This window comes from Cibotium barometz, chromosome 47 (genome assembly GCF_041138505.1).
Source record: "Cibotium barometz isolate CiBa-2024 chromosome 47, ASM4113850v1, whole genome shotgun sequence".
NCBI lineage: Eukaryota > Viridiplantae > Streptophyta > Polypodiopsida > Cyatheales > Cibotiaceae > Cibotium > Cibotium barometz.
In genome coordinates, this window is record NC_141092.1 from 1,354,180 (window position 1) to 1,380,676 (window position 26,497).

General features: G+C 45.3%; 1 protein-coding gene across 1 annotated transcript in view; it reads right to left on the reverse strand.

The window, feature by feature from the left end:
- The window catches only part of LOC147611252 (uncharacterized), a 51,151-nt gene extending 25,706 nt beyond the window's left edge, over window positions 1-25,445 (reverse strand). Inside the window, exon 1 of the mRNA XM_086784308.1 lies at window positions 23,719-25,445. Within this exon, the coding sequence (XP_086640434.1) occupies window positions 23,803-25,422 (1,620 nt within the window). The 5' untranslated portion in view covers window positions 25,423-25,445 and the 3' untranslated portion in view covers window positions 23,719-23,802. The remainder of the gene's footprint in view (window positions 1-23,718) is intronic.
- Between the last annotated feature and the right edge of the window lie 1,052 nt (window positions 25,446-26,497).

Sequence of the window (26,497 nt, forward strand, 5' to 3'; positions counted from 1 at the left end):
TGTGTTTCTCATCTAGACTACAAGTGGACGGGTGATTGCTCCTACCGCACTCTGGTTTTCTATCGGAGGCCGGTTTCAAGGTTCCGTCCCCGGGACCAATCATCAACTTTCTGAAGGGGGTGAGCTCGTGGTTGTTTTGGAGAAAGCCATCGCTGAAAATTCAGCAATCATGTCTGATACAGAGGAAGAGTACTTCTATCAAGAAGAAGAAGAGCAAGAGTCTTCTCCTGAAAGAGATGTATCTGAGGATATTTTTGCAGGAGAACAAGCTGCAGATGTTGAGCCTTATGAGGATGTAACACAGCCAGAAGATGTGCATGGTAAAGAGGATGATGATGCTCGGTTCAAAGATCGCTTGGCTAGTGTTATGGATACTTTTATGCAGCTCACTCAGAGTGAGAGATTTGCTGAATTTTTGCGATCTCGCTCAGAGCCCCGCACAGAGCCCCAGAAAAAGAAGAAGAAGGTTCGTTCAAAGAATCTTTCTCAAGGTCATAGTGGTACCACTCCACAGGATCCATCTCCTGCACAGTTTCCGAACATGCAGCATGCTTTTGGTGCAAACCCACAGAGTTCCTTCTATGGATAGCCTAATATTCCTCAGCAGAACATGCATCCAGGGTACTTTGGTGGTGGCTCGGTGTTTCAATCCATGACTGGGGGTTATCCTCAGGGAGGCATGGGTATGTATGGGCCTTTTGGAGCCAATTTTCAGCCTGGCATGCAAGGGAATATGTATGGTGGTATGCAGTCCGGTATGGCTGGAAATATGTTTGCAGGCATGCAACCTGGAATGCAAGGCAATATGTTTGATGGCATGCCGCCAGGTATGCAGCATGGAATGTATGGAAACATGGCTGGGATGTATGGTATGCCTGGTGTTGGAATGGGAAATGTTGACCCAATGATGGGTATGAATGTTGGGGGCAGCAATCTTACGAAACCACTTCCATATGATCATCTAACGCCTATGGGCAAGGCGAAGGATTACAAGGAAGGGGGAGCTGCAGTGAAGTTTGACACTTTCAGTGGGGCCAAGGATAAATTGAAGGCACTTACCTTTTTACAGCAGTTTGATGCTGCTTTTTCTGGTGGGAATTACACAGAGTCCTCGAAGGTGAGGAAAGCTGCCACTTTTCTCAAGGGCAATGCTTTGCAGTGGTGGTCTACTCTTCTTTTGCAGGGCATAGCACCCACCACATGGGTCCAATTCAAACAGGTTTTCTCTTCCGTATGGCTCACATCTACATTTGAGGTGGATGTTATGACCGCATGGCACAAGCTGGATGCTTCAAAGTGTGATAGTTTGGAGGATTATAACAAGAAGTTTTGGGAAGCTCTACTCCCAGTGACTTCTTATCGTGCCGTGCCATTATCTGAGCAGGTTGAGAAGTATTGTTGTGGGCTGCCCAAGGAGGTACGAGATTATTGTATAAAGACAAGAGTAACGAACATGTCACAGATGATTGAGAATGCTATGACAGCTAATGCGTTACTCACAGGTGGTTCATCTGGATTTAAGGGCAGTAAGAAATTGAGCAAGAAAGCTGAAAAATTTGGGCATGCTTCTCGTGATGCTAAAGGGTCTACAGAGACAAAGTATAAGAAGTTGCCAATGCCCAAAAGGACTTCTGAGGAAAGACAAGCTTTGAGAGATGCTCAAAAGTGTTTTTACTGTACTGAAGAGGGGCATATGTCATTCAATTGTCCCAAAAGAACGTCCAAAAAGGATCCTGACAATAAAGGAGAGCCCAAGCCAAAGAAACCAAAGCCTTCTGCAGGCTTAGTTCCTGATCTTGTGGGGGAGCAGCTAAGTGGTGAAGCTTCAGAGTTGTGCAGGGCATGGGGCAAAGTGAGAGATCAGAATGCTTTGATCTTCTTTGACACAGGTGCTAGAGCCAACTTCATTTCACCAGATTTGGCTGGCCGATTGGGGATTCGCGCAGAGGAGATGGGGCCGCTACATGAGGCAAATATGGCTTGTCCAGGGTATGCAGAACCCGTTACTCCTATCATTGGGAAGCTTCGGCTTCATTTGCAGGGTTATGTGGACAGCGAGGAGTTCTTCATCATGCCTTTGGATGGCTGTGATGTTTTGTTGGGGATGCCATGGTGCCACAGGGTACATGCGGTGGTGGATACTTACAACAGGAAAATTACTCTGACTCATAGAGGGAAAGAGCATGTATTGGATGTAAAACTCAAAGGGGAATCTGTTCCTATTGTATCCGCTTCGGCGATTTCATCAGTAATGAAAAAGCATCTTTCCGCGTACTTGATTTATGTAAAGGATGCACAGGATGATGAGTCTAAGTCTAATTTGTCAATGTTAGATAAGGACAGGGCTGATTTCTTAAGTGAGTTTCAAGACTGTTTTTCCGAGTCATTGCCAGGAGAATTACCTCCTGAGAGGCCAGAAGATCATGCCATAGATCTGATTCCTGGTAGTACTCCACCGAATAGACCGCCGTATCGTGTTAGTGCAGCCCAACAGGAAGAGATTATGAGTCAGGTGCAGGAGCTTCTAAATAAGGGGTTGATTCAGCCTAGCTCATCACCCTTTTGCTCACCTGTGCTCTTAGTGCACAAGAAGGATGGTTCTTGGCGCATGTGTATTGATTACAGGGCGCTGAACAAGAATACCATCAAGAATCGATTCCCCATACCGAGGATCGATGACATCTTGGACCGCTTACAGGGCTCCACAGTTTTTAGTCGTATTGATTTGAAAAGCGGATATCATCAGATACGCATTAGACCCGAGGATGTGCATAAGACAGCATTCCGAACCACGTTTGGGTTGTATGAGTTCTTGGTTATGCCCTTTGGTTTAACAAATGCGCCTGCCACATTTAACAGAATGATGGACAGGATTTTCAGGCCTCATAGAGAGTTTGTGGGCACATTCTTTGATGATATGATTGTGCATTCACGAACTGAGGAAGAGCATAGAAGGCATTTGGCCATTGTGTTTGCAGAACTCAGAAACCATAGATTGGTGGTTAATGGCAAGAAGAGTGAGTTCTTTTTGCAGGAGATACATTTCTTGGGGCATATTGTGTCTGGTCATGAAGTCCGAATGGATCCAGCCAAGGTGGAAGCAATACTTAATTGGCCAGCTTTGAGGACCGTGCATGATGTACGCAGCTTTTTAGGATTGTGTTCCTATTACAGGCGTTACATACGGCACTTTGCTGAAATTGCTTCACCTCTTCATGCTTTGACGAAGAAAGCAACTCCGTTTAGATGGGCTGATCGGGAAATTACAGCATTCAAAAAGCTCAAAGAAAAGCTTACTTCGGACCCAGTATTGGTGTTACCGGACCTCCGAAAGGCTTTTGTTGTCCAGTGTGATGCATGTGGAAGTAGCATTGGTGCAGTTCTCATGCAAGAGGGACATGTGATAGCCTATGAGAGTAGAGTTTTGCAAGATGCCGAGAAGCATTTACAGGTGTATGAGAAAGAGATGTTGGCTGTAATTCACGCTCTTTCTACATGGAAACACTACTTGCTTGGGGCTGATTTCACTGTGCAGACAGATCATCAGACCTTGCGATATTTCCTCACGCAGACTAAGCTTTCAGAGAAGCATATGCGTTGGGCAAACTTTTTGTCAATGTTTCACTTCCAGATTGTGCATGTGGAAGACAAAAAGAATGTAGTGGCAGATGCTTTTTCACGCAAGCCACAGGTCTCTGCAGTTTCACTTGCTTATCATCATGAGCTTGATGAAATGAAAGAGCAGTATGCCCATGATGAGGATTTTGAAAGATTGTATGATCAGATGTCTGAGGGTCAGCGGCATGAGCATTACACTCTCAGAGATGGGTTTTTATTGATGCATGGCAGACTGTGTGTTACCAGGCCATTGCGACTCAAGGTTATGATTGAAAGTCATGCTCCACCGTATGCAGGTCATAAAGGGATTGACGCCACGGTCAAAGCAGTAGAGACTTTCTTTTATTGGCCAACCTTGAGAAGAGATGTTGATGCCTTTGTGAGGCAATGCATCGTATGTCAGAAGGTAAAGTTTGACCGTCAGAAGACACCAGGGTTATTACAGCCTTTACCTATTCCGGATAGACCTTGGGAGAGCATTGCCATGGATTTTGTATTTGATCTTCCACGGACACAAACGGGAAATGATGGCATCTGGACTATCATATGCAGGTTCAGTAAGCAGGCTCATTTCATTCCCGTGAGGAAGACAATTAAAGTGGATCATATGGTGAAGTTGTTCATGGCGAACATCTTCAAGTATCATGGCTTGCCTACGTCTATCATTAGTGACCGTGATCCACGGATGACGAGTTTGTTTTGGAGAGGGTTGTTTGACAACATGGGTACAACTCTCAAGTTTTCATCGTCATTTCATCCACAGACAGATGGTCAGTCAGAAGAGGCTAACTCTACAGTGTTAGATCTTCTCAAGTGTTATGTGTCAGAGCACAAGCAACAATGGGAAAAGTATCTTCCTTTAGTGGAGTTTGCATATAACAACACTGTACATAGCTCGACAGGCAAGGCGCCTTTTGAGATTATAGAAGGAGGGAAGAAGGTTCCACCCATTTTGCATACAAAGGATAAGATCTTTGAGGCTGATCAGTATGTGGAGAGCTTGGATGAAGCTTATCGGAGAGTTAAGTTGGCCCTCCAGAAAACTCAGCAGAAGCAAAAGAAAGCCGCAGACCGTCACAGACGCGATTCACAGTTTGCATTGGGTGATTGGGTTCTTTTGCGCTTTGAAAAGGCTAGACTCAAGAAGATGAAGGGTAAAGAGCGCTTATTCCCTAAGTTGAGTATGCGATATTATGGGCCTTTTCAGGTTTTGGAAAAGATTGGTGAGGTAACCTATCGTTTGAAGTTACCAGATCACTGGAGGATTCACAATGCTTTTCACGTGAGTCTTCTTAGACCTTTCCGTGGGGATGTGCCTGAGGATGTATCAGATGAGGCTCAGCCGGAAGTTGAGGAACTTGATGAGGTTCTGATTCCAGAGCAGATACTGGCACATAAAGAAAGGAAGGTACGAGGTAAAGTTTCCCGTCGCTATCTTGTGAAGTTCAAGAACTATTCACCGATGGATGCGAAGTGGATGGAGGAAGGTGACTTAACAGATTCACCTCAGGTTTTGCAGCTTTCTCGATGCCTTTGAGTTAGAGCCGACTCTTATTGTGGCTCATTCAGGTTCAGCAGAGCATGGGTCTGGAGCATTACCTGATGCTCAAGAGGGGGGTAGCACCTCCACTCCCTTGATACAAACAGGCTCAGATGACATCTAGAGGTCGCTTGGTGCAGATTTTATCTCATCCGAAGGTACTGAGGCTGACAGTACATCTGTTTATGGGACTTCTATGATATATGTGTACTAGTCACATGGAGATTTTTGTGGATATGTATGGTTCACAGTGGTATACAACTTGGACTATTACTATGCCATTGGTTTGCAGTGAATGTTGATACATGTGTATGGCTCAGAGAGATTGGGACGCTGATCTTGCCATATTGTATATTTCACTTTGGATATTTTGATGCATCGCCAGAATGCAATCGAGGACGCTTGCCATCTTTCAAGAGGGGGGCATGTCATGGCCCTGTGAAAATGGAGCAGGACAAGTGTGGGCATGGTGGTTGCAGAGTCAGAATATTTTATGATTCACATGGGGGGTGCCCGGACAGTGTTTAAGATGTGTGGACATCCCTAGGTGTGAAGGGGGGAACTAGAAACATTAAGTTTTAATGTTTATTGGAGTTTGCCCCTAGGCCTTAGTGGCCCTAGGAACTTATTAAAGTTGGGGCCCTAGGGATTAAATTGGGGAGAAGTTTTCTCTCTCTTCTCTCTCTCTCTTCCCTTTTTGGGGAATCGTGTAGCAAAAGAGGAGTTTGCTTCATGCGCTTGAAAGCTAGCGTAGAAAAGCAAGAGGAGCTGCAGGCGGCTGCTGTATCTGCTGTAGCTGCTGTTTTCTGCAAGCTGTGTGCTGTAAACGGGCCGTACAGCAGCCGTACAGTGCTGTACGACTGCTGGTTTTGCTGTGGACAGAGGAGCGCAGGGTTGTGAGGCTTCTTCTCTACTGGTTGGGCTGCGCAGAAGACCTGTACAGGCTGTACAGTCTGTTTTTCAGCCCATACCCTACTGTACGACTGCCGTACAGTGTACGGGCAGTCAGATACAGCAAGTTCTGGTGCAGGCGGCGCTTTTCAGGGTGCTGGACAGAACTGTGTATGCTGATTCAGGCAGGTACAGAAGTGGACAGCAGGCTGTTTATGCAAGTACAACGCCTGGCACGTATCCCGAGGGGGTACAGACGGGTACAGTGCTGATTTTCAGATCTGTATTTTCAAGGACAGCATAGGAGTGAGCATCAAGAGGAGGATACAGGCAAGTGCAAGCACACGTGTGAAGCAGGGTTGTGGATTCAAGTGCCTGCAGGCACAGATTGGTGCTGTTGCTTCCTCCAGTGTTGTTTCACGAGCTGAACTTGGTAAGCTCTGTTTCTGTTCATCCATCTCTCTTTCTACTGCTTGATGTCTGCTGCAGGTATGTGTTATCTGGCTCCTTGTGAGAGGAGGGGTTTGGCAGATTGACAAGGGATTAAGACAGAGATTGGACAGCACATGTATGTTTGAGCTGAGAAGATGTATCATGCTCTTGAGTTATGCCAGATGTATGCCCATGGCTGGCCTGCTTAGTGATCTTGGCTGATCAGAGGGAGGCACAGTGTGTTGTTTGAAGACACAGATCTGTGTGCATAGATCCTCTGTGCTGAGAAGGATTTGTGGGCAGTCAGATTGGACTTACAGGTGTAAACTCTTGGCTGGTTTTTGTGTTGTACTCAGCCATACATATTATTTTAATTGAATAAAGAAATACCGCAAGGGGCGCCAAGCTTTGGGGCCAACAGGTGTCGCTGTGTTTTCAGATTTGGGCACTCTAGCTCCAATCTGTGTTGTGTTTCTCATCTAGACTACAAGTGGACGGGTGATTGCTCCTACCGCACTCTGGTTTTCTATCGGAGGCCGGTTTCAGAGAGAGAGAGAGAGAGAGACATCAAACAATGAACATCATGTACAATGGCAATATCAGCCAGAAAATGTTGTAGAACATGTGCCTCTCAATAGGTTAGATGGATGAACAAGTGCATAGAGGATGCCCCTTTATATAGTGATCCAAGGGAGCTGGCCGACTGCTTATAGGAGCTGGCCCCATGACCAACTAAAAAGCAAGAAAAATAGGATAAACCCATAAATAGGCATTCCCCAAAACACACTAAGATGCACAATTTCTAACACCCCCTCTACAGCTCATAGTGTGCATAAAAAGTCTAAAGAAGATAAGCTGATGAAGGTGCAACCATGGACACTCCAGTATTGCACAGTACCGGATACACCTCAGAAAGAGCACCCGCCAACCTGTTTCACCGAAACAAAATGCCAACACAAACACCAAGGAACTTTGCTTGGCTCCAAATTCCCACACAAGTGTGTAGTGAACTCAAAGAATAAGATGATGAACTGCTAGACATACCTCAAGAGTGGACTATGAACACATCACGTCCCAAAAGCCTCGAACAATGAACTTAGAACACATCCAATCCATAATATTTGCTACACCAAGCAATAGACGTCAAACACATCCAGTCTATAGCTCCAAAAAAATGAACTTGTCTCGCCCGATATTTTTAATGCTTACTCTAACTCACAGATCCCATGCACCAGAAATGGACCTACTGATAGCCCCCTCTCCCGCCCACAAGTATAGAAGCACGTGGGGGAGAACTAGTTGTATAACTATAGAAGCTGACCATCCAAGTCCTCCCTGGCTTTTGCAACCTTGGGGACACTAGAGGTACCAGCTCACGATCAACAATAAATGCACACGGCCAGGTGAAAACCAGTCGGCCAACACAGAGGGCCAGGTCGGGTAGCATAGAAATAGTCGGCCAGCGTCTGATATAGCCGACAGTCAGAAACAGTCCTCCCACACCCAACAAAAATGGAAAAATACTATGGAGAATGAGGAAAAATGGGGGAACACCTGAGTCATCATGATGTATATGATCATTGCCCGTCTTTGAAAACTTGGTCCTGGCCTAGGCTGTGGCTTTGGTCTTGCAATCCTTGGCCAACTGAACTTGCTTTCTAGAAGAGTAGCAATGACACTGTCCTATCTGTTGCACTGTAGCAAGTGCTTGATCCTGTCCACTAGGAGGGAACCTTACCTACTCCTGAGAAACAAGGATAGATGCCTCCTCCAAGAGGGAACCCATATCCACGGCAATAGCACCCCTCTGCAAGCAAGCCTTTGTGCCACTGATGATCTGAAAACTCCACAACCAATCTCCAGCACTTCTCCAACAGAACAAGGTACAAGGAACAAGCAGCCCCCTCTCAAAACTGAGAGAGAAAGGGCTGGACAATAGCAAACAGTCCACCAAAACTTGCCGGAAAACACCCACAAAGGAGGTAGATCTATCGAAGAAGAGGCAAACTGAAAATGCCACAAGTCTGTGGCGCTCCACACGCGAAGAAGAGGACCACCAACTGCTGTCTAGGGCTCTGATCCAAATAACAACACCGCGGAAGCACAGGACCGACAGCCCCTCTCTCAAGCGAAGGCAAGGCTGAAACACCACAAGCAAGAGAACTTCCACTGCTGCCCACGTACCACTAGCAATAGCAACTGCTGGAGAAGATAGCCATGGGAGACAATAACTCAGCCCCAAGTAGGGAAACGCCGCCACCAAAGCTGTAGCACAGCACCCCCGGAAGAAGAACGCAGCCACCAATGTGAAAACGCAGTCTTCAAGATGAAAACTCAGCAGCCAAATGGAAAACGCAGCAGCAAGATGCACAAAACACAGCACCAAACTGAAAACACAGCACCTTCTTGCTCCAAAAAACACAGATCTTCATACAGATGAGGAAACTCATCTGCCGCCTTGAAGTGCCGGTAACCTAAGCGACTGATACCATGATAAAGTTGCACAATGCGGAAACAAAACATAGGAGAGAGACATCACAATGGCAATATCAGCCAGTAAATGTTGTAGAACATGTGCCTGTCAATAGGTTAGATGGATGAACAAGTGAATAGAGGAGGCCCTTTATATACTGATGCAAGGGGGCTGGTCGCATGCTTATAGGAGCTGGCCGACTACCCACGACCAACTAAAAAGGAAGAAAAATAGGATAAAACCCATGAATAGGCATTCCCCAAAATACATTGAGATGCACAATTTCTAACAGGAAGCCTCAAAGGTTGTGTCATGTGCACAGTGGGTATCTACCGTGTGCTATACGCATGCAAGACTAGTTTCGAGGCTTGGGGAAGCTTGGAACTAGGCAGGCTGATTGACGAGCTGAGTTAGGGATATACTAACGGGCGGGCACCCAAGTATGGACGGGCGGGCGGCCAAGTGTGGACGCCCGATGACCGGCCAAGAGCCTATAAAAGGGTGGCCAAGGTTAGTTATTGTATTATAGAGAGTCTCGCGAGTTTGTGAGAGCTCTATGGTCTTGGAGCCTGGATCTAGTGCAGACGTGCACCTGCTTTATGCAGCCGAGGCCGACAGCAGTCTCGAGGCCCGCGAGGGCAGCTTCGTGGCGGTATGGGACGTCGCGAGGAGGAGATTGGTCGGTACGTCAACCTAGTTAGCTCAGCTCGTGGCTCGGTGGGGACAGCCAAGACTGTGGGCTTGCCCACGGCTGTCATGGTTGGGAGGTGAGTCAGGCCTGCACCCCCATGCTTGTTTGTTGTTCGTTTGTTTGCAGGATTCGAGTTTCGAACCAAGATCGATCACGAGGGAAGATCCGTGTGGATTTGACAGTGGTATCAGAGCATACCTCGTGAACGAGCAAGTCGGTAGGTAGAGAAGATGAGGTCGAAGTATGGTATGTGTTAAAAAAGCTTGCTGTTTTTTCTGTGCATACTGCAGTTTTCAGATTTTGTATGTGTTTTTCTTCATCAAAGAAACCCATGTTGATGATGGGAGATGGTAGTTTTGATAGGGTTGATTGCTTTTGCAAAGAAGAGGTCTTTTGTGCAGTCGCATGAGAGAAAACAGAAAAAAAAAAAAGCACGTTTATTGCTTTTCGTTGATTTTCGTTGAACGAGCGAGTGGGAGAGAGCGAAGTATGGGAGGCGTAGGCGCTGTATAAGTTGTTGTGGTTGACGTGTTGCAGGCGGCTAGCTTGCAGCCGGCCAAGCATGCGAAGGCGCCTAAGGCCATGTAGGCCTGCGTAGTCGGGCAGGCCAGCGCTCACGTCAGGCGGGCTGATGCCCAGGCCCGGCCAGCGCTCAGGCCACGCACGGCAGATCCCCACGCAGGCTGGCGAGTTGGCACGGTTGCACGCAGGACACGCAGGCGAAGCTGGCGACGGAAACTACACCCGGCGGCTAATCCTGGCGCCGACAGCAGTGACGTTAGCAGCGTTAGCCAGCACACCACGTCAGCAGTCTACGATGGCAACCGGCAGCTAATCCAGGCGCCGGCAGCTCACCGACGGGTGAATTCAGGAGGAAAAAAAAAACAGAAGTAAAGCTTACGTTTTTTTACAAGCTTTCGTTTTTTTTAAAAAGAAAAAGTTTAAATTTTTTATAAAAATTTAAGAGTCATCTCTCCTCCAAGATCTTTAAGGTTTCAATGGTGTTTATTTTTTTTAAAGACAAAAGAATATATATATCCATATATATATATATATATATTAATATATATATATATATATATATATATATATATATATTTTTTTTATTCAAGAAAAAAAAACACAAAAGCTAAAGTAAAAGCTAAGCATAGCTTTTCAAGATTTTTTTTGGCTTTTGGGAAACCTTTATAAATCCCCTCAAGTGGGCTTCTTGCCACACATCTCTCGAGTTCTCAAGTTCTCAAGTTTTCGAGCTCTCAAGCTCTCAAGTTCGCTCGCACTTTTGTTGTGCAAAGACCAAATTTTCTCTCCGCGTACCCTCTTCACGATGTCGACCCAAGAATCAGAGTTGGAGCCCCTCATGGAACGCGAAGGCTTGCCGGCTACGGAAGGAACCGATGCCGATCTTTTTGACGAGTTTGTGTCAAAATCAGATTTCCAAGAGTTCAAAGTAGCTCTCGAAGCTTCTTCAACGGAACGTCAGGCACAAATCGCAGCCCAGATGCAGGCTTTGCAGAACTCCATCGCTCTCTTGACCACTACCCTCTCTACTTTCTCGGGAATGGATACCTTGGCTTCAGCTTTAGGCCCCAATATTACTCCGGAACCGTTCGGGGGCGAGCAAAAGCAGAGAACCAAGGAGATCGTGGACACTTGGCTACATAAGTGGCAAGTTCACTTTCAGTTTCATCCATATGATGATGGAAAGAAGATACAGTTAGCAGCAGGTTTCCTGTCCGGCAAAGCTTTGCTTTGGTGGAAGGAACTGAACCCTAAGCCAACGACTTGGGCACAATTTGAAGATTTTTTCAAGAAGGAATTCCTCAAGAAAGAGGATGACTATGATGTTGTTGCCCGGTTTTCAGCTTTGACCATGACCTCGCAGCACCTCACTTATGAGGTCTACCTCCAGAAGTTTCGTGACTTGCAGATGAAGGCTACAAAGATGGATCCCACTACTCTTTTGGGGTTTTTCGTAGCTGGTTTACCCGACTCGTACCGATTACAGGTTAAAAATAACAAATGTAAAACTTTGGACGAGGCCATTCATTCAGCTCGTATCTATGATGATACGATGGTCTCTTCCAAGTCAAAACCTGTTACCGAGCAGGGGAACAAGCATAAAAGAAAGTTCTCCGCACCTATGGCTAACACGAATGAAGGCAAGTCTTCGGACCAACCTTCGAAGAATTCCAGTTCGACACCAACGAAGAAGAAACGACTCCTTAGGGCTTTGAAGCTCAAGAAGGAAGGACGTTGTTTTATCTGCGAAGAAAAAGGACACATGCGTAATGAGTGCCCGAAGCAAAAGGGTACCAAGTCAAACGCAGGACCCAAGCCAAAGGCAGCTAACCAGTTGTCTTTGACAGGTACGTCAATTACTGTACTTTCTCGCCCTAGTACTTGTTCTGATTGTCTGTTCAATTCTAAGGTATTTGGCATGCATGATCTTCTCCGAGTTTATGGAGAAGTGAATGGCCATAAAATTCACATTCTTTTAGACCCTGGCAGTTCGCATAACTTTGTTAACTACAAGCTTGTGCAGAAATTGAGTCTTGACACGACACTCAGCGACCATACCTATGAGGTACGTCTACCTGCGGGAAGACAAGTTTGGGATCGCAAGGTCGAGATGCTTCCAATCCAGATTCAGGACTACAAAGATACTCTGGAATGCTATGTCATGCATCTGGAAAATGTAGACTTGTTATTAGGGATTGAGTGGTTTAAGACTCTTGATGTCCAGATAGATTGGTCTAGTCATATTTTTTCTTTTCAGCATAGGGACACCAAGTATAGTATTTTAGGTGATTGTATCCATCCCTCTCAGGGACCTCTTGTAAATACAATTGATTTTGGAAATATAATGGATTCTTCTTTGTATACCGCTTTCCATTGTGTATTGATTCCACTTTCTTCTTTTCTCATCCCTTCCATGGATGTGAATGAATTAAGTGTGTTTGAAAGCAAAGAATTACAGAAGATACTTGATTCATTTCAAGATGTATTTCCTAAGGAATTGCCATCGGGTTTACCACCTGAACGAGCAGTAGATCATCGTATTGACTTGATCCCTGGTGCTCATCCTGTGAGTATTCCACCTTATAGGATGAGCCAAGCTGAGGAAGATGAGTTGGCTAAACAACTCGAAGATTATTTGAGGATGGGCCAGATCCGTCCAAGTAAATCACCTTGGGGTGCACCTGTGTTGCTTAGGAGAAAGAAGGACAATACTTGGAGAATCTGTATAGATTACAAAAGATTGAACAAGTTGACAATTAAGAACCGTTATCCTCTCCCTAGATCAGATGACCTAATTGACCGGTTAGCAGGAGCAAAATATTTCACGAAGATAGATTTGCGTACTGGCTACCACCAGATACGTATTCATGAAAGGCATGTCGAAAGAACCGCCTTTCGGACTAGGTATGGCCATTACGAGTTTCTCGTATTACCTTTTGGGTTAACCAATGCTCCAGCCACTTTCCAGCAAATGATGAACGATCTTTTTCGTGAACATTTGGGAAAATTTGTGGTGGTGTTCCTGGATGATATTTTGATTTATAGTCGTACTCTTGAGGATCATGTCAGACACCTCACGATTGTCTTATCTATTTTAAGACAGAATCGACTATATGCTAAATTCAGTAAATGTGAGTTCTTTATGACCGACATCATTTACTTGGGACACAAGATCACTAGAGATGGATTGAGCATTGACTATGACCGAGTTCAGAAGGTTTTGGACTGGCTTATACCACGAACAGTGAAACAACGTCGTTCTTTTCTCGGTTTTGTAGTTTTTCTAAGGAAATCTGTACGGGAGTACTCTCAGCTCACACTACCGATGACCGACTTATTGAAAGGTCGTGGATGTAAGTCCAATCAGCCTATCACTTGGAATAACGATTTGGATATGGCCTTCAGACTTTTGAAAGATAAAGTCAAGGAAGCACCTATCTTAGCATTGCCTGATCCTAGTCGGCCTTATGTTCTTGAAACTGATGCCAGTGACTATGCTATCGGGGCTGCTTTATTTCAAGATGGTAGACCGGTTGCTTTTGAAAGTAAAAAGCTAGACGACACTCAATCTCGTTGGCCAACCCTTGAGAAGGAGCTTTATGCTGTGATTCATGCTCTCAAGGTTTGGAGACATTATTTATATGGCTCCAAGTTTGTGGTATTGACTGATCATCAGTCAATCAAGTATGTGTGTGATGCGGATGATTTGAGAGGTAGGAAAGCTCGTTGGGCAGAGTTAATGCAAGATTTTGATTTTGAGATCCGTTATCGGAAAGGGTCCATGAATAATATTGCAGATGCACTTAGTCGGATTAGAGAGGTGAATACTTTGTCGTTCACCGAGATTTCTACTGACTTATTTCAGTGGACTGATAGTTATTTTGGTCCATTTTGGCAGAAGATCCAGGACGGGAGCTCATTGATTGACCAAGACTCGGTGACTGCGCAGTCTACTATTCAGGCTGCAGGAGGTCAGTGGATGATTCGGAATGGTTTACTATTCCGTAATGACAAAATTTGTGTACCACAGATCCCGGACATTAGGTCCAAGATTCTGAGGGAGTGTCACGACGCCCCTTCTGCTGGACACCCTGGGGTACACAAGACACTATCATTAGTGAAACACACTTTTTATTGGCCGAAGATGAAAGGGTGTGTAGAAGATTATGTTCTCAAGTGTCAGATTTGTCAGGCAAATAAAGCTGAACGCTTTAGACAGGCTGGGTTGTTGCATCCTTTGCAAATCCCAGGTAATAAATGGGAAAGTATTTCCATGGATTTTATTACCGGATTGCCAAGAACACATCAAGGCCACGATTCTATTTGGGTTGTGGTAGATCACTTGACAAAAATGGCTAGATTTTTACCGACCCGGAAGACTATTACAGCTACGCAATTAGCTCGGCAGTTTATCGAGCAATTGTTTAGACTGTACGGGTTACCGCAGGACATAGTCAGTGACAGGGACTCTAAGTTTACGAGTGATTTTTGGAAACTTGTTTTCGAGAAGTTGGAAACAACTTTGAATTTGAGTTCCTCTGATCATCCTCAATCTGATGGCCAGACTGAAAGAGTGAATCAGATTTTGGAGGATATGCTTCGAGCATATGTATCCAAAAGACAAAGTTCATGGGAGGATTATCTTCCTATGTTAGAATTTGCATATAACAGTACTAAGCATACGAGTACAGGGTTTAGTCCTTTCATGCTTATGTACGGTTTTCAACCAAGATCACCTGTTACAGTAGGATTCTCAGGACTTCAACATGATGCAGAACGTAATTTTTTGCAAGATATGCAGGAAATGTTACAAGTTGCAAAGGAATCTATTAGAAGTGCTCAAGACCGAGACAGGTTTTATTCTAATAGACATCGTTCACCTAGAGAGTTCTCTGAAGGAACGATGGTGTATTTGCGAGTTCCGAAAGATTCTGAGACTTTACGGACAGGTAGATCTCCGAAATTATCCCCCAGATACTGTGGACCATTTCGTGTTACACAACGGATTGGTTCAGTTGCATATGAATTGGATTTGCCTTCTCATGTGAAAGTTCATCCTGTATTTCATGTCAGTAGACTTAAAGAAGTACTGGGTGGAGCAGATCAGTTAGTTACTCCTCAAGAAATTATAGATGTCCAGGACATGACATTTGTTCCGCACAAACCTGAAAAGATTCTTGGCTTTCGTGAACCAAGATTGCGTCATACGCTTATCACGGAATACAAGATCAAGTGGAAGGATCGTGTTGAGGAGGACGCTACATGGGAGACATTGACTTCTCTTCAGAGAGATTACCCTGGCTTTTTAGTGAGCTCAGGAGTGAGCTCTTAGAGGAAGGGGAGTATGTCATGTGCACAGTGGGTATCTACCGTGTGCTATACGCATGCAAGACTAGTTTCGAGGCTTGGGGAAGCTTGGAACTAGGCAGGCTGATTGACGAGCTGAGTTAGGGATATACTAACGGGCGGGCTCCCAAGTATGGAAGGGCGGGCGGCCAAGTGTGGACGCCCGATGACCGGCCAAGAGCCTATAAAAGGGTGGCCAAGGTTAGTTATTGTATTATAGAGAGTCTCGCGAGTTTGTGAGAGCTCTATGGTCTTGGAGCCTGGATCTAGTGCAGACGTGCACCTGCTTTATGCAGCCGAGGCCGACAGCAGTCTCGAGGCCCGCGAGGGCAGCTTCGTGGCGGTATGGGACGTCGCGAGGAGGAGATTGGTCGGTACGTCAACCTAGTTAGCTCAGCTCGTGGCTCGGTGGGGACAGCCAAGACTGTGGGCTTGCCCACGGCTGTCATGGTTGGGAGGTGAGTCAAGCCTGCACCCCCATGCTTGTTTGTTGTTCGTTTGTTTGCAGGATTCGAGTTTCGAACCAAGATCGATCACGAGGGAAGATCCGTGTGGATTTGACAGGTTGACCAACAATTGCCAGATATGGGTTTCATGTGTGACATGCAGAAGCTCTACGTAGTCTTCTTTCAGCCCTAAGCATTGCATAGGAACTCTTGATGCAAGAACAATCAACACAGACAAAGAATAGAGAGAGATGGTTGTGTATTCAATATATTCATGTAGTACAAAAAGGTACATCATCTGTGGCCTTTGGCCTTCCCAAAAAGATAACACCTGCCCCACCTTGGGGGAAGATAACTGAAAACAAATGGCAGAGTATTTCTATGGAGATTACAACGGACTTTGAGGGGGAATAATGCCATTTGGGTGATCGTCAATTACGAGAGAGAATCTCAGCTGTGCAGCTTGTTCAATTGTTTATTGAGAAGTTGTTTAGCCTTTACGGCTTGCCAATTGACATTGTCAATGATCAAGATCCAAAGTTCACTAGGCACTTCTAGCGTGAGGTATTCAAGAAATTTACTAAGCTGAGTATGAGTTCATCTGACCATCTTGAGTCTGATGGGAAGACGGAACGTGTGAATCAAACCATGGAGGACATGCTGCATGCATAGGCCATCTGATTGGGAAGATTACCTTCCATTAGGTAGAGTTTGCTTACAATTATATTTGAATATCTACATGTAAATGTTTTTTTTTAGGGCTTATGATAAAAAAAGCCCAATTGTATATGGAATATTCATATATGTGACTGGATAATCTGGCCTTTCTCCAAGTGTGAGAGAATAGCAGGCCCCCAAAGCTTGTACAAGATTAAAATACTCCTTAGTAATAAAGAAGGGGGGTGGGGTGTGGGTGTGGACATATTCTGGCCCCTACGCATATCTACATCTACATTATTTTAATCTAGGTTATACGCACAGGCTGTGAGGGCAAAAGGACGAAAGGACCATATGTACGAGAGATTAGAGAAAAACAACACAACATGAAATGGGTGGGTGAGTGAGTGTATAGATGATGGTGAGTGAAAATATGTACAAGAGGCCCTCTGATGTGAGGTGACTCTGAGTAGAAGACTAGTGCAGAAGCAAAGACAATGTCGGAGCTGAAGCACAGTCGATGACGAAGGCTCGCGTCGATGTGAGGCAAAGGCACTCTGTGAGGTGGTCGGTGTTGAAGGCTCGTGTCGGTGGATGCAGAGGCACTCCGAGGTGGTAGTGGGCAGCGGAATGTGAAGTGATGATGATGTCGATGATGATGCAGACTCTGGTGACAAGGGTGCTGTGGTTCCTGAATGGTGATGAAGAGGAGAGAGGGTTGCCGTCCCGAGTGGTGCAAGCTCTGGTGACAAGGGTGTTGCAATACCTGAGGAGTGGTGAGGAGCAGATGAAAGAGTGCACAGAGCGGAAGCAAATAAGCACTAGTGTGCGCTAAGTAGAGAGTGCAAGAGAGAGAGAGATATGGAGTAACTATGCTGAATATACTGAAGTGAGACACTCCCAAGCAAGAGACAGAAATAGTCTCATAAGTGAGGAAGCAAAAGATAGACTAGGAAAGATACAAAACGAAGAGGCCAGCCCACCTATTTATAGGTGGTGAGAGCTGGCCGACTAGAAATGCTGAAGCTAGCCGACTAGGCATTTGAAGCTGGCCGATTGGAAAAAAGGCATCCAGGATGGGAAAAATCCCATAAAAATATATAAAATAAGGGTGGCCAACCCACAATCAAGGGCCATGCAAAAGGGACCAAAAGGACACCAGACATGGGCAGAAACTGGGGATGAATGTGCTAACACCCCTTCTCAGCACCAGATGCTAAACAAACTCCGAGAAGCCGAAGATGAGGAGCCAAGGAAGCCTGAGAAACCGGCTTCGTGAACAAATCTGCAACATTCTCCGCTAAAGGACAATACTCCAAACGCAAATCTCCAGCAAGAACCCGTTCATGAACATAGTGATACTGTATCTCAATGTGTTTCGTATGAGCATGAAACACAGGGTTCTTGGCGATGGCGATGCAACTTTGATTGTCACACCAAAGAAGAGTAGATCAGATAGGAGGATAGCCAAGCTCCTCCAATAATCTCCACAGCCAAATCGCCTCACATGCAGCATAACAAACCGCACGATACTCCACCTCTGTAGAGGAAAGCGCACGATACTCCACCTCTGACAGCCAGACATGGGCAGAAACTGGGGATGAATGTGCTAATAGGAGGACAGCCAAGCTCCTCCAATAATCTCCGCAGCCAAATCGCATCACATGCAGCATAACAAACCGCACGATACTCCACCTCTGTAGAGGAAAGCGCACGATACTCCACCTCTGACAGCCAGACATGGGCAGAAACTGGGGATGAATGTGCTAACACCCCTTCTCAACACCAGATGCTGAAGAAACTCCGAGAAGCCGAAGATGAGGAGCCAAGGAAGCCTGAGAAACCGGCTTGGTGAACAAATCGGCAACATTCTCCGCTAAAGGACAATACTCCAAACGCAAATCTCCGGCAAGAACCCGTTCATGAACATAGTGATACTGTATCTCAATGTGTTTCGTATGAGCATGAAACACAGGGTTCTTGGTGATGGCGATGCAACTTTGATTGTCACACCAAAGAAGAGTAGATCCGACAGTAGGACAGCCAAGCTCCTCCAATAATCTCCGCAGCCAAATCGCCTCACATGCAGCATAACAAACCGCACGATACTCCACCTCTGTAGAGGAAAGCGCCACAGTAGGCTGCTGTTTACTGCTCCATGAAATGGCTCCAAACCCGAGTGAAAAAACACAACCAATGGTCGAACGCCGAGTATCTGGATCTCCAGCCCAATCTGAATCAGGCCATCCAACAAGAGTGCATCCTTGGCCATAGAAGATGCCAAAGTCTAGAGTGCCACGCAAGTACCGAAGAACTCTGAGAGCACACCGCCAATGCTGCTGACGGGGTTTGGATGAGAAAGAACTCAATAAACTGACTACGAATAATATGTCCAATCAGGAGTAGGTCAACCAAACCAAACAACCGACGAGAACCCATTACTGTCCCTGATCAATCCCTGGAGAAGCATCAAGTAGAGAAAGCTTCTCACTAGTATCCATAGGAAAAGATACTGGTTTGCATCCAGTCATCTGAAATCTGTCAAGAATCTCCCGTGTGTACTTCTGTTGAGAGAAGAAAATGCCCTTTGAGGTCTACCAAATCTCAAAGCCAAGAAAATATGCAGAAGGCCAAGATCCGTCATCTCAAACTCTGTCTCCAAAGCATCCATGACTGAACGGATCCTCACAGAATAAGGACCTGTAAAGATGAGGTCATCAACATAGACCACAATGATAACAATCAACCCCCTCTCAAGGAGGATATAAAGGTTCGAATCTTCATGAGAACGGCGCAGGTCGAGCTTCTGAAAGAACTCATAATCCGCTGGTACCAAGCCCGCAGAGCCTGCTTCAGACCATATAAAGCCTTCTTCAGTCGGTACACCTGATCCTGTTTGCCTGGAACAACAAATCCCGGCGGCTAATCAACATAACCTCCTCTGTAAGCGCTCCATTCAGGAAAGCCAACTTGACTTCCATCTCGAAAACGGGCCATCTATGATGTCCTGCAAGAGTAAGAACGGTGCAAATGGTAGTCATCCGGGCCGTCGGAGCGGTGGTCTCATCAAAGTCGACTCCAGGACACTGAGCATAACCCTTGGCAACCAACCTCGCCTTGTGCTTGTCCAAGCTGCCATCAGCTTGGAACTTCGATTTGAAGATCCAGCGCACACCAATCACCTTACACTACAGTGGCCTAGGCACCAAAATCCAAGTGCCATTCCGTTCAATAGCTCCAGCCCTACCTGCATAGCACGACGCCAAGGCTCATGTGAAAGAGCCTCGTCCCCCACAGAAGTGGGATCAGAAGGACCATGAATGATAGAGGACATAAGAGCATAGTTAACAAACATGTTGCCCTCATGAATTTGTTTCCCTGTAACTCTGGAAGATCGCTGGAGAGAACCAAGTTGAGGAACAGAAGGAAGCTCACGTAACCCAGAATCACGAACTGTCTGATAGTACCATCCAGGCACAGATCTACTCGAACTTGCTAGAGGAGGAGCAGAGTCATCATCATCTGACTGAGAATCCAAAGCTCGAGGTGTAACAGAAGCAGAGGGAGGAGGAGGAGGCGGCAGCAGAGGCGGAAGTGGAGGTGGAGGTGGAGGAAAAAGAAGCTCACCACCCCCCTCTGAAGATGTAGGAGTCTCGTCGAACACCACATCACGGCTCACAACAACTTTGCCAGCCTGAGGATCATAAAGACGATATGCCTTGGAAACAGTGCTGTATCCGAGAAAAGTCATGCGCTGAGACTTCGAGTCCAACTTGGAGCGATGCTCCTTAGGCACATGAACATACGCTGAACAACCAAATATCCGGAAATGAACAACAGAGGGCTTCACACCATGGAAAGCCTCATATAAAGTTTTATATGGAAGCGCAACAGTAGGAGACCTGTTCTAAATGTAGACAATAGTGGAAGCCGCCTCAGCCCAAAAACGTCGAGGTAATGAAGAATGCTCAAGCATAGCACGGGCCATCTCCATAATGGTCCTATTCTTCCTCTCTGCAACTCCATTATGTGATGGAGTATATGCTGTAGTAAGATGTCTCCGAATGCCATGGGTCTTGCAATATTGCTGAAACTCCTGGGATGTAAACTCACCCCCTCCGTCGGTCCTGAGAGCCTTGGTCGAGCAACCGGTCTCTTTTTCCACCTCAACTCTCCAATCACAAAAGTGTTGAAAAGCCTCATCCTTGGTCTTTAGAAAGAAAACCCAAGTATATATGGAGAAGTCATCCACCATCACGAGCATGTACAACGCCTTACTCAAAGACACGGTACTCATAGAACCACATAAGTCTGCATGAACAAGAGCAAGTGATGTCGAAGATCTATGTCACCTCCTTCGGAAAGGCGGCTCGGTGTTGCTTCCCTTGTAAACAAGAGGAACAAGCAGAAGATGGAGCCTTAATGGTCGGTAAACCCTCAACCAACCCATACTTCGAAGCTCGTTGTAGAAGCTGATAGCTCAAATGGCCAAACCAAGCATACCAAAGAGCAGAAGAACCAGAAGAAAGCAGAGCCATCAACTTGTACAGACCACTATCTTGGACTCCCTGAGCCAAGATGCTACCAATCTCCTTATCACGAATGGTAATCTCATAACGAGAGAAGATCACCTCCGCACTCTGAGCTGTAAGAGCACTCACTGACAAAAGGTTAAAAGCCAAATCTGGAATGTACAAAACGTCAGAGAAGTACCTCTTGTCCTCGGAAGAGTGGAAGATGGGGATGGTGTCATGTCCATGCACTGGCACGGAAGAAGAATCACCCAAAGTGATCTCACCTGACCTGGCAGTGAAGTCCTCGAACCAATCTCGATGGGGTGTCATGTGAGCAGCCCGCTATCCACAATCCACGACCGCGACTAAGAAGTCACAAGAGCAAGTATACGACGAGTACCTGCTAATAGAAGAATGCCATCATCCTTCTTGGTCTAAGACACCGCTGTAGAGGAAGAGTTCTTTGCTTCTTCATCCCGCTTCTTCTTGTGACATTGGAGCCATTTATGACACTTCTTGCCACAATAATGACATTCAATGTCCTTGTTTTTAGAAGATTTGCTTTTGTCTTTATCCTTGGAGTTCTTGTCAGAACCCCCTTTCCCTTTCTTTTGTTGATTCTTCTCTTTATCTCGCGCAGCCAAAGCTCCATCAGAACCACCAGAGGTGCCAGTCCGCTCCTCAAAGCGAGACTCAATCTGCATAATGGAGGGGAGAACTTCCTCCCAAGTAACTGGAACAGGACGAGGAGAAGAAACAAGAGACTGAAAATAAGCATCAAACCTCTCTGGAAGCTTGGAGAGAAGCCGAATAGCCATATCCTCTGTAGAGATATCCTTGCCACAAACAGCAAGCTCGTCCCGGAGATCTTTCATCTTCGAGATGAAAGCAGATAAAGATGGAAAGGCGGAAACTGATAAGTTCATAAGCTGCTTTTCCAACACCAAAATCCGACCCGAAGACTTAATCTCGTAGAGATCTGCAAAAGCCTTCCAAACTTCATGTGCAGCATCTGCTATACGAACATGAGAGAGAACAAAATCCGGACAGTTCAACATCAGAAAGGAGAAAACACGACGATCATTTGCCTGCCAAATATTAATCTATGCCTGAGTCACACCACCGGAAGCAAGGGTGGGAGGGGTGGCATTGGCAGGTGTAACAAGCCAATCCCAGAGATCCGATAGTTTCCTATCAACACGTCATATTTGGAAGATTTGAAGGCCGGATTGTGACCTGCCCTTAATCCTCCAAGCTTATACATGATTGGAAAAAGCTTCTTTGTCATCTTTCTTGGTCGGGCAAACCTCCAGATAGAGGCAACTCTTTACGAAAAGAAAGTATTCATTGGAGTAAAGCTTTTCAGCATTCATTGGCTGCAAATACAGCCACCCAGAAAAGCATACTTCCTCTCCAACTTTGGTGTACGCTTGGTTGATGATGTTGTTGATGATCAAGGCAATGTAGCTCCTTTCCACGGACTTCAAAAGATATAATCGGGGTATGCATCACAAGCATATATGGCATGAAGCAATTTCTATATTGCATGATTTTCAGCCAATGCCTCCACTTGAGGACAAGGAAAGAATAAGAGGTTGGAAATTTGATGGGCAACTTCCGGGTTACTCTCCTCAGCAGCTAGAGCTTATAAAGTTTTTCTCCCTCCACCTTGGATACAAGTACATGCAGAGTGGCATATAAACAAACCTCTTCGCTGGTGGAAAGCCTCTTTGACTACAGTTTGGAAGATTAAATTGCCTCTCAAACAACGTCTTTTCTTGTGGAGATGCATTGTGGGTGCATTCTTGGCTAAGAGAAACATTGCACTTGCCTCTTGCAAGAGGGGTTCTCATCGCCAAGAGACAGTTTTTCATTTGTTTTGGGGATGCCCTCTTCTCACGCTCTCTTGGACACACTATCAGGGCACTCTTCGGGAAATTATTCTGGATGCTCGGCCGCCTTTCTTCGCCTTTGCTAGATTACACGGTTTTCCTTTCCTGGACTAGATATTGGGCTTTGTGGACGATCTACCATGCACGAAATCAGCTGATTTTCTACCATGATGAGATCGTATGCTTTCCTTTTTTTTGGAGGTCTCTTTACCTTTCACTCCGAGATTCTTTTGACCTCGGAGATCTTTCCTCTCGACAGTTCAAAGTGTTTTTCCACTGTTTCTGATATCTGAGTAATAGCTGTCCCACTTCGGGACAGGTATGAATGTACTATTCAATGCTTAATGAAGCAGTGGTTTCACCCAAAAAAAGTGTGTGTGTGTGTGTGTGTGTGTCTGAGAGAGAGAGAGAGAGAGAGAGAGAGAGAGAGAGAGAGAGGAAAAGAAAGAAAGAGAGTGATATTAACGTCTTCAAAAGACCTAGAGGGTCTACGAGACCAAAAGTAATACACCAATTCCATTAAATATATTGATCCCTTGGAAAATAACTGAAAGTAGAAATAAAACTAGCTACCTATGCTATGAACGTGTAGAGAGTAGTACAAGTAGCCAGCTATGTGTGTGCGTGTGCGCGCGCGTGTGTGTGTGTGTGTGTGTGTGAGAGAGAGAGAGAGAGAGAGAGAGAGAGAGAGAGTACCTCTGTGTAGCTTGTTTCATTTTGCCCTCAGAAATATAAACCCCACCCTTCCAGGAGACAAAATGCATCTTTCCTTAGAACTCATCATCCCCACCCTTCTTGCACTTGCTGCGGATTTCTCTTTCTCTCCAGAAGCATGTGACGAAGCATGACCATCTCCCTGATAAAATTTACGTAAGTATAGGGTCTAATTGCAGCTTTAAGTAGGGGTTCACGTGGTGGTGCATATTCAATGGAAACTTTCTGGTCACCTGCAGCCCAATCCTCCTCTTTGCCTGCAAACTCATCATCCTCTGAGTCCATGGCATTGCCTTCATGATCAGCATCATCAAATCCATCCAAATCCACACTCTCTTCTTTATCTAGTTCAGAAAACCTTTTGTTCATCCCAGACTCCAATTCAGCATCATCTGCATCATCCCACTCCTCAGCCTCTGTTTCATTGTCCTCCTCTTCATCACTCTCGGAAAACCCATCATCATAGTTCTCCGCAGTAAGTTCTTCCTGTGAATCAGCCGTGTCTGCACCTGGTTCTGCTGGTGTGGAAGCGTCATTCTTGCTTGCCATACCGTTTTCCCCAAGAAATTGTCCTCTCACCCAGGCTTTTCGATTAGGATAAGGGAAGGGATATAGAAGCTGAACAGGATGCTTGCACAGCAAATGCTCCAAGCATGCAAGTTTTATCTCTTCAGGAGACTCTTCATATTTTGAAGTTACATCTTCGTGACTCGCATCTACATTTAATCCCAAGATCCTACAAAACTCTCCATAGTAGCTGTCCTGCTCGTGTGCCTCTCCAGCAGACTCCAGTAGCAGTTTCCTCAACTCCCTCAGGAACTCCATTTCCGGCTCAAATCTCACCTGATACCCTGGCTTTCTCACATACACTAAATCTGGCCGGAACCAGCCGGTGTGCTGTGTGATTCTATTCTTAATATGCTGGTTGAGCCTAGATGCTAGCTTAAACTTGTCCAAATTGTCTCCTGACTCTATAGTGATCTCAGAAACCAGAGTCCACTGCTTCCAGGCAGGTTCAAAGCCAAACTTAAAGGGGAGTCTGACAAAAACATAGAAGAACTGGAGGCCTACCGTTTCATCAAACCTTCTGACGCGATTGTCGTAGCTTACACAGGCATTGTGGATGTTAAGTTGCTCTTGCTCTTTGAGATCCTTGACAGTGGACCACATGAAAACATGGTCTCTGGTGAGCGTTGTGACCGGCTTTAGGGTTCCCACAACGGGGGCCTTGTATGCATAAGGGCCATAGGGACCAAACTTGTAGTAGTCATCAGGGTGTCTGGTGTAGGGCTCAGGTGTTTTTTTCTTGCGTTCTGCGTTGCGCGGGCGCATTAAGCCGCGGCCGAAGCGCTGACGTTTGCCACGGGAGGAGGGCGTCGCACTCTTGGATTTGCTTCTTCCTGCCTGTGTGATGACCCTGCTGCTGCGGCTCCCCTCGTTGGCCTTCAGATTTGGACAGGTGAGGCCTCTGTAAGGGTTTTGAAAGAGCAGGCCTGTGCTGCCGCCGCTGCTGATGATGATGATGTTGGAAAAACCACGCCATGCTCTTGCGTAATGCGGATGCTTGATGATGGGCTTGCTGCCCTGTTGTTGTTGTTGTAACAGAGAAGAGGATTTCCATGCCAACTGACAATGATCTGCGGCGGCACGCGAAGGAACAGAATGAATAACTGATGAGAACGCCATACCTTGCAGCTCTGGGTTCGGGGTTTTAGCAATTAGTTCAATTTAAGATTATTTAATATCAATATATGTATAAATCTTCAACCATTATGAGTTTTAAATATTACGGTTAGTAAAAACTTCAAATAAATACGAAATATAAATATAATAGAAATAAAAGTATAAAATCGCTTGACTAAATGCTTAGGCATTATCTATAAATGTAATAGAATAAAAGTATACATCGCACTAATGTACATTGGGTCCAAATTTCTTTCCAAGAACCTGTCATTATAAAATACTAGTGGGTTGTGCTTTACACATATAATTCCCAATTTGAAATTTTTCAAATTCCTAGAGTAATAGGAGCCTAAATTGCTTCCCAAACCTCTAAATTGTTTCCCAAACCTCCAAATTCTTGCCACATGGCAGTAGCTTCTTGAAACTCTTATATAGTGATATAGAGATGTACCACATTAATGCTTGACTAAGTATAAGCATTATGTATAAACACAAGATATAAATATCATAGAAATAAAAGTATAAATCGCATGACTAATGTACATTAGGTCCAAAATTCTTTCCAAGAATCTCGTCTTAGTAATGTGTCATTATAAAATGCATACTACAATAGTTATCAGTCTCTTCGCATCTCCAAATCTACATGATAGATAGCTCTCTTTTGCAGTTGTCTTAGCAACCCTCACATGTTTTATACCATAGCTCATGGGAAAAGAAAGGTTACTTAGTGGAGGAGTGGCATTGGATTCTCGAACATCCTAGAGAGTACTTCCTGCTTAAACTCTTCTTTGACATCTTCTTTAGAATTCTCACTTACTCCCTCCAATATTTCTAGTGTTAATCATCCACTAAGCTCAATGGATATAGTATTTGGATAAATTGTATATGTGCTCTTATTGGTTTTAAGCCTCCTTTTGTATTTATCCTGACAATCTCTAACCAATTTTACAACCTCTTCTTGATTGGGCTAGGATATTATCCTAGGCTCTTAGGAAAGGGTGGTTTTTATTGAAATTACCTATCTTCTTTGATGATAGGCTACTCCTCTAAGCTTTGATCCAAAGTTTGGTCTTGAGGA